This window comes from Porites lutea, chromosome 14 (assembly GCF_958299795.1).
Source record: "Porites lutea chromosome 14, jaPorLute2.1, whole genome shotgun sequence".
Taxonomy (NCBI): Eukaryota; Metazoa; Cnidaria; class Anthozoa; order Scleractinia; family Poritidae; genus Porites; species Porites lutea.
Window position 1 is genome coordinate 21913130 of NC_133214.1, and position 12356 is coordinate 21925485.

At 37.2% G+C, this 12356-nt stretch overlaps 1 protein-coding gene across 1 annotated transcript; it reads left to right on the forward strand.

Moving 5' to 3' along the window:
* The first annotated feature begins 580 nt into the window (after positions 1-580).
* Positions 581-10669, forward strand: LOC140924092 (WD repeat-containing protein 86-like). Its single transcript, XM_073374091.1, has 4 exons — positions 581-1784; positions 4544-4679; positions 6776-6879; positions 7847-10669. Exons 1-4 carry the CDS (start codon positions 1002-1004, stop codon positions 7973-7975), a joined length of 1152 nt encoding a protein of 383 aa, XP_073230192.1. The 5' UTR covers positions 581-1001; the 3' UTR covers positions 7976-10669.
* Positions 10670-12356: the final 1687 nt, after the last annotated feature.

A 12356-nucleotide genomic window follows, 5' to 3' on the forward strand; every position in this document is an offset into this window, starting at 1 on the left:
GGACATATCAGTTGTGTAAGCTAATAAATTGTTACAAACAGGAAACCATTCCACATAATCATCTGCTGCGTTTTTTGACGCAGTGGTCCTGACAATACAGAAATGAATTATTTTTAAAAGGCAGAAAAATATTTAAATTTTCTTCATGACTGTATGATCTTCTGAATTGTTTATCAGACTGAAATATATTCACCCGAAAACATCCCCGGCGTGCGTGCAAGGATTACATGACTGCGTAACAGTTCGCAGCATGGAAACATTAAGCAATGAATATTAAGTACGACTGAATAACATTTTAGCCAATTTTTTCGAGAAAGGACAAAAAACCGACTGTAAAGAATATTTGTTCTATTATTTACTGCACCTTGTTTATATTTTATTTGACAGTCTACATTCACAAGCTGTTCATGGAACCCAGTTCCTTCAATGACGTCTATTCATATTACTTCAAGTCTTCGCAGGTTGATGCAAAACGAATCATATTCCAGCTAACCATGCCCCCTAAAAGTAATGCCATTATCCCGAATACAAAAACTACGCCCTATTAGACACCTCGACAGGAAAACTCTAATTTGGAGCTCGGCCCTGACCAATAACGTCAAGTCTTCCTACTATAGCAACTCCTCTAATTAAACTGCATTGTGTGGAGCTCATTAACAATTCCTGTAACTCTGGAAACATATAGAAGGAGACGGCTCTACAGTGTTTGCCTACTTTTTAATGTATTCTTCTCGCTCGCTGGTCGTGAAACAGTGCAATTCTCCGAGCTTGCTTACCGTGAGATTTCGGGGCTTGAGAACTGGTCCAGCGCGATTTAAGTCACGTTTTGAGCGCCTACAACCTACATTACTCCTAAGAGCTCGTTATGTTATCAGTATGTTTCTGCTTCCGATCGGATCGCCGAATATTCAAAAGACATAATGGCTGCCAAATATAACTCGCCCTGCTCTAGCGTGTTCCACCAACTAGGGAAATAATAAGAGCTCCTCCTCAATCTTACAATGGGAAGCGGTATTTCAAAAAAACAAAGCGAAACACCGGCTGAAAAAAAGAAGAAAGGAAAGAAGACTTTCCAGTTGAAATGCTTGACGGAGCACACTGGCGGTATAAATGCAATGTGTTTGAGCCCCGATGGAAACACTCTCATCACAGTTTCTGAAGACAAAACCGGTCGACTGTGGGACACAAAGACTGATGAGTGTGTAGGACTGCTTCAGGGACATGTGATGTACATCAAAGACGTTTGTGTCTCGGAAAGGTACATCTTCACTTGCTCCGCCGACAAGACCGTTCGTAAGTGGAACTTGGAAAGCGGAGTGTTAATAAAGGTATTCACGGGGCATCAGTCGACAGTGAACCAAGTCATCTGCTCGGGAGATTTAGTGTTTTCGTGCTCTTACGACAAGACAATTAAGTGCTGGCACGCCGATACGGGTGAATGCCTTCGAACTTTTCGCGGGCACAGACTATCTGTGAATACGCTTCTTCTTGTTTCGCAGTCATATAGAAGAGCGGAGTTTGCGGCTGTTGATATGGAAAACAACGATGATATTCTCGTTTCGGGCTCTGTGGATGGTACAGCAAAGAGCTGGGGAATGAACGAAAACGAATGTAGGACGACTTTTAAAGGACATCAAGCCGCGGTAACTTGCTTAGCGGTAGATGGAAAAGGAAAGACTTTATTTACAGGTTCTGCTGACACAACGATTCGCTCATGGGATCTTGCAACTGGGGCTCCTTTTAAAACTTTCACAGGCCATCAAGGTGCGATGATTAAAATCCAGGTACGTATGTTAAAATTACAAACTGTAACATTCTTAATTTCATAAAAACTCGGTTATTTCCCTATGAAACGCTTGTCCTAAATGAAATGAATATCAAAAATGAATCGAAGAAACTTCTCCGAAATTATTTAGCATCGAATCGGCGAGAATCGAATTGTCATCATTCTGAAAGGTTCTTTGGAACTTAGACAGCCGTTTTAAGCCCATAACACGCGAATTGATCCCTTAAATAACACGGGATGATATTACGTTTGCCTTCGAAGGATAAACGTTTTGTTATTTTGTATTCTTATGCACCATTGGAGCGGTGCGCTAATCTATGCTATTTATAGCGTTTAATTTTCCTCAATAATTGTTTTTCTTGCCGTGTCGATTTTCTTTCATGCTTTATCTCCTGTCTAGTTCAAAATCGTACCTCTAACGTTAACTTTTCGTTTGATCTCCCCAGTAGAACATTTGTAGCTTATCACTACTTTGACTTGTTAAATTGAATTCTCCGTCAAATTTTGGGTAATGACGTTTCTTTTCGTCTCGACCCTATTCGCCTACTCTCTACAGCTGTCGTTATGCTACCTTGTTCGAAATATAATTACATCATGAGCTTTTTTTTTTCTGTTAGAAAATATGGCCTTTAGCACAGACGGCAGGTCTCAACTAGTCCCGAATCACTTGTTTGCCGAAATTGTTGTTATTGTTGTTCCAAATTTTAAAATAGCTTTTAGCCATAGGTTTCAAATTCTGTTTACTTGACTTCTAATAGTGGCGACACTAATAACTTTGTTCTAGTTTTGGTTTTGCGGTATCTTTTCATTTTGTTTTAAAGATATAATATGATGCATTTCTTTATACATTACCTAATTAATTTTGGCTAAAAAAGAGTGGTTGCCGCGGAAACAAGAATAAAACCAGTCACTCATAATGGTATGACGACAGTAGGTACCTGTCTCACTGCAAACTGTGGTTGTTATATGTTATACATCGGCATACAATTTACACCTCAAGATATCTTTTGCATCGAAAGAAATAAAAAGGGAACAGAAGATGAAAAAAGAAAAAGAAAAACGTTTCTATTTTTGATACTGCTCCAATGTGTTTACAAGATTCCTTAATTATCGATCTTGCCTTGAAACCTCAGCTGTTTACATGTGTGGCTTTCAGAACTGCATGTTCGTTTTGAAATTTCTAAATCGAAACGGAAATTTAAAGCTGAAGCCATCTTTTAGCTACTAAATTGATAGAATCGCGTATGCATCTCTTCGTTACAACCTGAGTTGATTCCCCTGAAGTTAGGAAATTCTATTTGACGTCTTTGTATCCATACACTTCACCAAACAACAATCTTCACCTACACTAAAAAGGCAATTATTTTTGTCAGTCTCTTCTATAGACTCTTTTTTTAAATGGGTACTTTTAGCTCTCAGTCATTGGTTATTTAGGCCAAATTGACTCCTAGAATGTAATTTTTAATCAAAGAACTCAAAACGATGTAAATCCACAAATTAATAACGATAGCTGATTGGAGTTTCCTTGTTAATAAATTGTCCCTGCGAAAGACAGTTGTCTCCACACTTCGTAATTTACTTATGACCAACTAAAGCTGCTCTTGTTTGATGTATTTCACATTTCTGTTATGTAAATGAGAAGAGAGTCTTAGCTGAGTTAAATATTCAACAATTTAAGGTTTTCAGTTCAAAAGCAAAAACGTAATTTCCTCCTATTTAAACAATGCAATAAGGGTTTTGAATTCCATGCTTCGAGGATTTGAAGCATGTTAATTTATGGTATCATTAACAGAAAAATATGTATAATTCTTAATCTAGTTGATAAATTCCTTATTCAAATAAATTGATACCACCCATCAGTTTGACATTGTATTTGGAAAACATCAGTAGAAAATAGATGTTTATCACCACAGGAAATTAGGGAACCATAAACACCACAGACCACAGAACTTTAAGCTGATTCAAATTGAAGTTTGCAAACAATTCTTTACAACCTAACAAACTGAAATTTGGAATTTTACTCAGAATAATAGTAGAACCCCTACCAGAAAAAAGTGGCCACTGTAGACAGGTTAAACAAGAGTGAAAGTTTTAGTTGCACTGAGATTGAGAGAAAGCGTTCATTGCATAAGTTAGTCATTGTGTTAAAACCAAGAGTTAATGTACAGCTCTATCTCCCACACCAGAAAGAAGAAAGTGGGCATTGCAGAGAGGTTAAAATAACAATGTGTTCCTAAATTTATATTTATTTATTTCTAAACTTCACCAAGAGGCCTGGATCACTCATAGAGCAAGTTCTGCTATGAGGTTCATGCATACATATGATCATCACAGTGGTAATTGCAATTTAAGAAATTGCAATTTAAGCAATGGCAAATTAACGTGAAAATTTCGGGACTTCAACAGGATTGGAACCCATAGCCTCTGCATTAGCGCTGCAGTGCTCTACCAACTGAGCTATGAAGACCCATACATTGGGAGCCGACCAATTTGTTGAGTTCATCTTAACCCATGAACATCCATGTTGTTAAGCACCCACTTTGCGCCAGTACAATGAAAAGGGGAAAAAAATTTTGATGGGCAGAATTGATTACAGTTCTTCTGTAATTTGAATTCCCCTACAACCTTCGCTAGCCAATTGGGCAGGTTTAGAACAGAATTTACCAACCCAATAGCAAAATCCACTAGCCCTGGGCTATTAGACACTACTTTCATTGCACGCTGCGATGTATGACTGCGTTGTTTTTAACTCACCAGGTAGTCAATAAGCTCATGTACTCCTGCAATGCAGATCATACAGCAAAGTGTTGGGTGGTTGAGTTTGGTGACTGTACACGCACGTATAAAGGACACAAACACACAGTCATTGTTATGAGTTTCCAGGATGGCATCTGTAAGTAAATAAAAAAGAGTTTACACATAAGCATAACAATTATTGGACTGCAACTTGGTAATGTTTTTTATCCAGAGCATGATGTTTGAAGTGCTTTACAGTGTGACAACAGTGCATGTTAGCAGAACCCTATTCTATGCAACAAAGAGGAGCACTAAATCTTAAAGTTCAGACAGATATAAAAACATGGAACTTTTTTAACAAGGTTGATGAATACAGCCAAATCTCCTGTACACAACCAGGGCTCTACTCCACCCTTTTGTCCTTCCCCCGCCCTCCGCCCAAAAAAATGCGAAAAGCCTTGGGAAGGTGGCCACTTATGAGAGTCGACAAGCAGCTTCTGCCATCAGATCTGACACATCTGGCCCCGCTTGTTTAAAAGGTGGATAAATCTCTATCCACTGGATAGCGCAATTGGTTTTCCTAATACTTAATACCTGCTGAGCAGTGATCTATCTGGTAGACAGCAATATCCAACATTTGCACAACCCCGGTCTGGACATTATTTGACAGTGACTGCTGCTATTTGCAACTCTGAAACAGTGTCCATTGAGATTTACCATCACAGGACACTGCACACTTCCAGAGGTTAACCAAGGTGGAAGCAATACACAATGTACACTGCCCCCCCCCCCCCCCCCCCCCTACCACCACCACCAAAAAAAGAACAGGTTTTGTCACACAATAAAATTACACCCTTGAGGGAGGGGAGATGGATGATTATTATTTGAAGGTAAAGATCACTTACTGATATTATGTATGTAGTGAGCATTTCAGCATTGTTTCAAATTTCACATTTTCACTCATGGTGATGTTTATCTAGGCCAAAAAGCATTCTTTCCCTGATAGAAGTAATGTCTAGTCAATGGTTACAAAACTAACGCAGTAGTAATTAGACCTAAAGAAGCTCACATTTAGAGTATTTTATTTTTTTGTCTAGGTAATAGGGTACCCAATAACCAAACTTTATTGTCTCTCCTTTTTTATAATAACAAAAATGTGCTAACATTAATTATTAATGTCAGTCCATCCTTTTAACCAGATTAGTTTCTGTCTTAGCATAGTAAAATGTGTCACATTATATTCATGAACCACCCCCACATTATATTAGCAAAGAAGTTCTAATTTGGCCATAATGGCTCTTGAGTAAAAATGTCCAAATTTGAGATAAACAAATACGCCATTAGGCTCCCAGGCTTTTAAGTAGAGACCAGTACTTATTTAAAACTTGACAAACTGCCACACAACGTCAAATAAACATTAACACTTACTAATCAAAATGAAAGACAATGTCATCTGCAACACATATTGTTCATGATTATATTCCTTAATGGAATCATGTGAAATTTGTTTGATTTAGCTTTTATTTTCATGCCAACCTCATTTACAGCTGTATCTCTCAACTAAGAGCTACATTATGTACAGTCTGTACACATTGAAAGGGGTTTTAAAAAACATCTTTTTAAGGTATAAGAGATGCCTTAAGGCCAGTAATTGGAGCAAGCCTATGAAATCATTGATATCTGAAATAAACTGTCAAATAGTTCGCAAAAAAAATTCCCAAAAGTAAAGCATTTGCATTCAACAGATGCAGAAAAAATAAAGGCCATGGTCCATACCCAAGATCACAATTTTTTTGAAAAACTGATAACCACAGGGATGAAACCTGGCTTGATCCTTTCTGTTGTTGACAGTTTCATGTACTGCAAGTTAAGTTACATCAGAGCCAAATTTATCCCAACATAATGCCTGATCGCTTTGATCATTCTTAATCTGTTCTATGGCCGTAAAAATGCTTCAGGGGGAATCATAAAATATTGAAATAAACAGTAGTCAGGGTAAGGTTTTAAAAAGCCGGTCTGTTACAAGGAGTAACCAGTTGAATTTATCCCTTAAATTTTTTTCTGTGTTTGTAAAGTTTGACTAATTTAGAAACTTTGAGTAGCAAGTTGATTTTACTACAGTGGCCTGCTGAAAAAGCCAGCTTCTGGCTACTAATAACATCCCTGAGTAATACACACAAACACATATTATAAGAATGAACAAAATAATAATCCTTGCAAATTCTACATTCTCATCAATATTTTATCTTTTAGTGTTTACAGCAAGTGGTGATAAATCTATAAAAGCCTTTGAATCAAAATCTGGAACATGCAAGAGGACATTTACAGGCCATGAGGGTGCAATAAATTGTATTCTGGTAAGTTCAGATTATCATTGCCAGGATGCATCACGCAAATATTGTTGAATGGTAAATGCATAATTTTTCAAAGGTATTTGTTTAACGATTAGAGTGTCAATGTCCCCAGTAGGGTTTTATGTTTGTGAGTTTTCACCAGAGGTACTTCACTGTCCAAAAACTGACCAAACACTTGGGTTTAGTAACTGCTAATAACAATTTAGGAACTGTCCAAAATAGAGCTTCAGTGTTTAACTTGGGAATTTAGGCAAGCTTAACCCTTTAAGCCCTAAGAGTGGTCAGCAATTTCTTCTTGCAATATCAATGCTTTTTAAAACAGAGTGGTCATGAGAATTACAGACATGATGACACAAGAAGAATTTGCTTGATATTTTATCAATTTCTCCCCACTACCTCTGTAGGAAATGAATAGGGGCAACAAATGAGAATTCAAATTTTGATCTAAGGGTTTAAAGGGTTAAACATGAGACAATGCTGGCCAGTGGTCTCCAACACCAATCGCACATGGAGGCCTTGCCAGGGGGAGGGGGGGGGGGTCCCATGTCACCCATCTGAATTTTAAAACGTCTTGTGTCAGTGTTTATAAATGCTTGTCGCTTATTGTTGGCTTTGCCGTCACTGGCGTAATTTGGCCAAGGGAGGTTGTCGATTTCATTTTACGTGCTGTTGCTACTTTTTGGTCCATGTTGCTTGTCAGAATAACCCCTGGCAGGGTCTCTACATAGGGCGGTCTTTGGCACTTTTACCTCTCTAGTAATTTAATAGCACTTTCGTTGAGGTCAATAATTTCACTCACATTGCCTTTGCATGCAACAGCTTTAGCCATTTTTGCTGTGTTTGAATCTCTTGTTGTGTTGTCACAGTACTTAACCCTTGTCACCTGCTAAATAATGCTACAGAAATAATTGCGGTTTAGAACCACTCATGACCTCCTGATTTACTATCTTAACTCATTTTTTATATATAGCCTGTTGGAAGAAAGTTATATAGTGGTTCTAATGATGGATCTCTAAGAATCTGGGATGCATCTAAACTAAGGGATGAAGAAGATGACATTTACAGCAATGGCAAACAGAATGGTGTTAAAAAGAAGTAGAAGAATCCTTGAAGAAGAAACATTTTATAATAACCTCTGTGCTATATTATGGTAGGATGTTAATGTCAAACTAAGAAAACCATCAAGACTTGAAATATTTTAGGATGAAAGGCTTTGTCCACATGAATCTGGATACTTAACATTTTTACAAAAATTTGGCCTTCCGTGCACACAAAATCGGTGAATCCAGACACTGAAACTGCATTGTTTTAACCCTTTTAAGCCCCAAGATCCACATACAAATTCCTCATACTGATCTCCATACATTTTTTTAAGAATAGTTGAGAGAATTTGGTTTAAGAACTTAGCATTCTCCCTTCGGTAATCAATTTAGTAATTCTCATAACCTTTACTCTTGATGATCTGCTGATGTTGTTAGGAGAAAATAGATGTTGGTCACTTTTGGGACCTAAAGGGTTAAAACTGCTTTCCAGGGTGGTTTTAGGCCCTGTTAACACAAATCCGGATGAATAATATGCGACTACAAAAATGTCCATATTCAGGTGGATAAATTAAATTTCACTGACCTATAACATTAGAGATCAAGGTCCATAGACAGTTACTACCAGACCGGAAATTAATTTATATGTATTACAGTTTACCTACTTCCCATCTGATTGGCTTTTTTCTTGCAACACAAATTATTTATAATTAGCTTTTATAACAACAAAGGATAGCCAGAAGCTAATTTCTCCTATTTAATCAAGGGTACCTGTACAGGTAATGAGATTAAAAATGATCTGCGAGTGACAGAGGTATTCATCGTTAATCAAATTCTCTTTATCAGTACCAGCCACTACCAGGGGAAATGTATGAAAACAGCGTGAAAAACATGCTTGCAGATAGCATGGCATTGTAAGGATTAATTGCCTAGTTTCAAATCAGTTTAACTCATAATAAATGGACTTGACCCAGCCCCCCTCGGTTTAAAATTAAGCAGTGAGATATAAAGTAGGAGGGTATAAGTGTTTAAATAGAGCCACTGTACTTAAGAGTTTTGTAAATATTTTTATACACAGATTATAGTGTTTCATCATGCTATTATCCAGCATATTGTTGTTACTAAAATACTAGGTAAGATGAAAGACAGATGGCATATGGCTTTGTAACCAATAATTATTTCAAAGAAAAGAAGGGAAGCTGTTTAAGAGCGATATTTATTATTACTATGTGTATACTGCAGCTGTATCCTTTATGTTTGTCTTACAATAATTTGTTTTCTTCATTTGTATAAATGGAGGGAGCAGGTGGGACATTTGACTTTTCAAAAACCTTACCGTTTGGGCTGAAGGGCTCTTTTTAGTCTGGTTTTCACCTAGAATTGATTTCCAGGGGTCAGTCAATTGACCTCATTAACCCCAGCAAAGAGATTAGTATGGGTAAGAACAATACACTCCTGGTCAAAGGCTCCAAACAAACCTCTTTGACTAGCCCCTACATAAAAGTACCTTAACTTAACCTTTTGTAATTAATATCTATGCTTTTTTGGTCCATATATTATTATTTTACTTACAAGTACAAGTGTGCCAATTTGTAAAATCAAACATGATAGATGTTCAGAATGTTTTTGTTTGGTTCTTGTACATAGTAGGGTGGTGTACTAAAAACAATATAATTGCTCTATGTTTAAGGTTTAATACACAAGGAAATATAAATAGTAATATAATATTATTAGGCCTGCGTTCCATCTTGGAAGTAGAGAAGTGAGATCGGAAGGTTTGTGGTGTTAATTATGCAGTTTGAGAAACAAGTTGCAACTTTTTTATGGTATAATTGTTTATACATTTTATTACAATAATGGCATAGGTCTAGAGCTAGGGTCTATGGGAGTGTAGACACTGGAAACAATATCCCGGGACTAGTGTTGTTTTGCCATTGGGCTAGTGAGTTTTGTTCTTAAATTGCCCAACAGGCAAGTGAAATTCTTTGAGGAATTCAAATTGCAGAAGAACTGTGTAATCAATCCTGCTCGTCAAAACGGTTTTGGGGCTACACGAGATGACTTTTGGGATATTAACTGCTGGCTACAGCTTGCCCAAAGGCTACACTGTAAAACTGACTTTCTTTGCACCCTGAAATACACAGTAGTTATACTCCAAGAAACATTTCCAGAGAGCAGGAGTTCAAAAACTTTCAATGTTATTGTAAAAATGGGTACAAAACAACATAAAGGCTTTACATGATGTAAGTTCCACCATTTGTTAAATTGAGATCATGCCATGGGTGTGCCTAGAATGCACAAGCATTTGTGCAACCTCAACATTGTGCTTATACAGACTTGTTTTACCCTTAGAACTTTACTTCAAAATAATCAGAATTCTGACAAAAAATAGTTTACTTTAGTCAAGTTTAGTTTAGTTGACCATCTTGTCACAAGCAAAAAAAAGTAGACATTAAAAATGAAACATAGATGTTTCCTCAATTGTTTACTCAAAATGTTTTATTGGTTTAGAGTTAATATAATAAGAAACAGAAACTTTATAGTCATAATTAGGAATTAGAAACCATTCTTGAATGAAGTAATATTAACCTGTGGAAGATCAAAGTAATTTGAACATTCATAGGGGTCTTATCATAAGGTAATGTACAATAGTTAGTTTACTTTACAAGTACGTGTAATTCTCTCAACTTGAATGCTAAGAAATGGTTGTTTCAAATAATAAAATTTGCACTTCATGCAAATACTTGTCTGAACCTTTCTGATAATCAACATTGTTATCTAGTAAATAAAAGTATGATGACATGTGTTTATTAAGAATCAATGTATGACATGACATGTATTTATTGAGAATCAACTCACAAATCAAAACTTTTCATCCCAATTTGCAGCCAAGGGACATATTTTATCCTCTCACTTTCAGCTGGCCTTGGCTTTTTTATAAACATCCTGGCAAAATAGACACCTTTTCTTCCAAGTCCTATTGTTTAATGACAATAAATACAGTTGAACCTCTATTGAGCTGCTACACTGTACCTTCCCTTTACCAGCCAGTTACTGATGTCCAGGCAGACATCAGCAATTCACTGAAGAGACTCTATTTGAGAGGGCAACCTTTATCGAACAGCCACTTGTCCCTTTCCCAAGGTGGCTGCACAGTAAAGGTAGTGAGGTCATTTGATTACCCACCCAAATAAAAATATTTTCATTCCATATATGCTCTCACTGTGACTGTCAGAAAACCAAGTGTATGAGAATTTTTTAAGATTTTGCCTCATATAAGGTAGTCTGGATTCCAAATTGCGAAAAGCTTTGCTAGAATCCTGGTCCAATTTGTTTGAAGGTTGATTAGCGCTAACCCAACGTTAAATTTTAATTTCCAGTTTGTCTTTCTTTTGCCAAAAGCGTCTCCGCTGACAATTTTTTTCTATTCTTTTTAGTGTAGCCAATCATCACATTGTCGACACAAAGAAATAAACTGAATTTGCTTTTTTCAGTCTTTATATTTGAATTCAAATTTCCCACTAACCCTGGGATATCTTAACCCAGCTTTGAACAACCCGGCCCTGGGCTTTGGAATCCAAAATTTAGCTGAAGGCATCCAGATTCCTGCTAAAAATTATAATCCGGAATTAAAGTGTTACAGACAAGGAATCCAGAATCCAGTAGCTGGAATCCGGAATTCATAGCGTGGAATCCAGAGTCCAAGACTGTTTTGGACTACCTTCATGGGAGGGACAAAATAGGTCACACATTGGTGAAAGATGGTAAATGTTGAGCTCGGCGAAACAAATGTGAAAATGAAATAATCAGCATGTCACGAGCGTGGGACAAAGAAAAAATCTGAGTCCCCGACAGGATTCGAACCTATGACCTTCCAAACACCGGGCGGGCTCTCTATCCACTTGAGCTACTGGATCACACATTCTTCATCTGTAACTGCACAACGCTGGCGTAGCTGCAGAATATTCTACACTTTAGTATTCCGAAGAGTAACACGGAAAAGAGCCAAAGGAAAAATAATATACATGTTTTCGCTGGGAACACTTACAAACCAAGGTGTGATGAGATATCGATGAGCTCCAACGCGGTGATCATAATTTGCACATTTTTTATGGAGCACGAAGGTTTTCATGTCACACATGTAAACGTACTCATGACACTTACAGTTGGGATGTTTAATTGGACGAACTATCAAACTGTTACTAAATATTTCATCGAACGGTCTTACCTGAAAAGCACTGTACACATCATTGTAAGGTCAAGAAGGGCACATGATTCATGGACTTTCTAAAACCAGTATCGCGTTGGGCGACAGTACAAAGCTCTCGCTGCTTCTGAATTCGAACAGGGTAGAACATAATCTTCCTCGTCATTTTCTTATTCTTGTGTCGACAACGAAGAAAGAAAATATACACTAACCAAACGGAAAGACATGAGAAG

Coding starts and splice junctions, on each gene's coding strand:
- LOC140924092 (XM_073374091.1), top strand. CDS start 1,002: ATGGGAAGCGGTATTTCAAAAAAACAAAGCGAAACACCGGCTGAAAAA. Junction 4,680..6,775: donor GAGTTTCCAGGATGGCATCT/GTAAGTAAATAA, acceptor TTTATCTTTTAG/TGTTTACAGCAAGTGGTGAT. Junction 6,880..7,846: donor GTGCAATAAATTGTATTCTG/GTAAGTTCAGAT, acceptor TTTTATATATAG/CCTGTTGGAAGAAAGTTATA.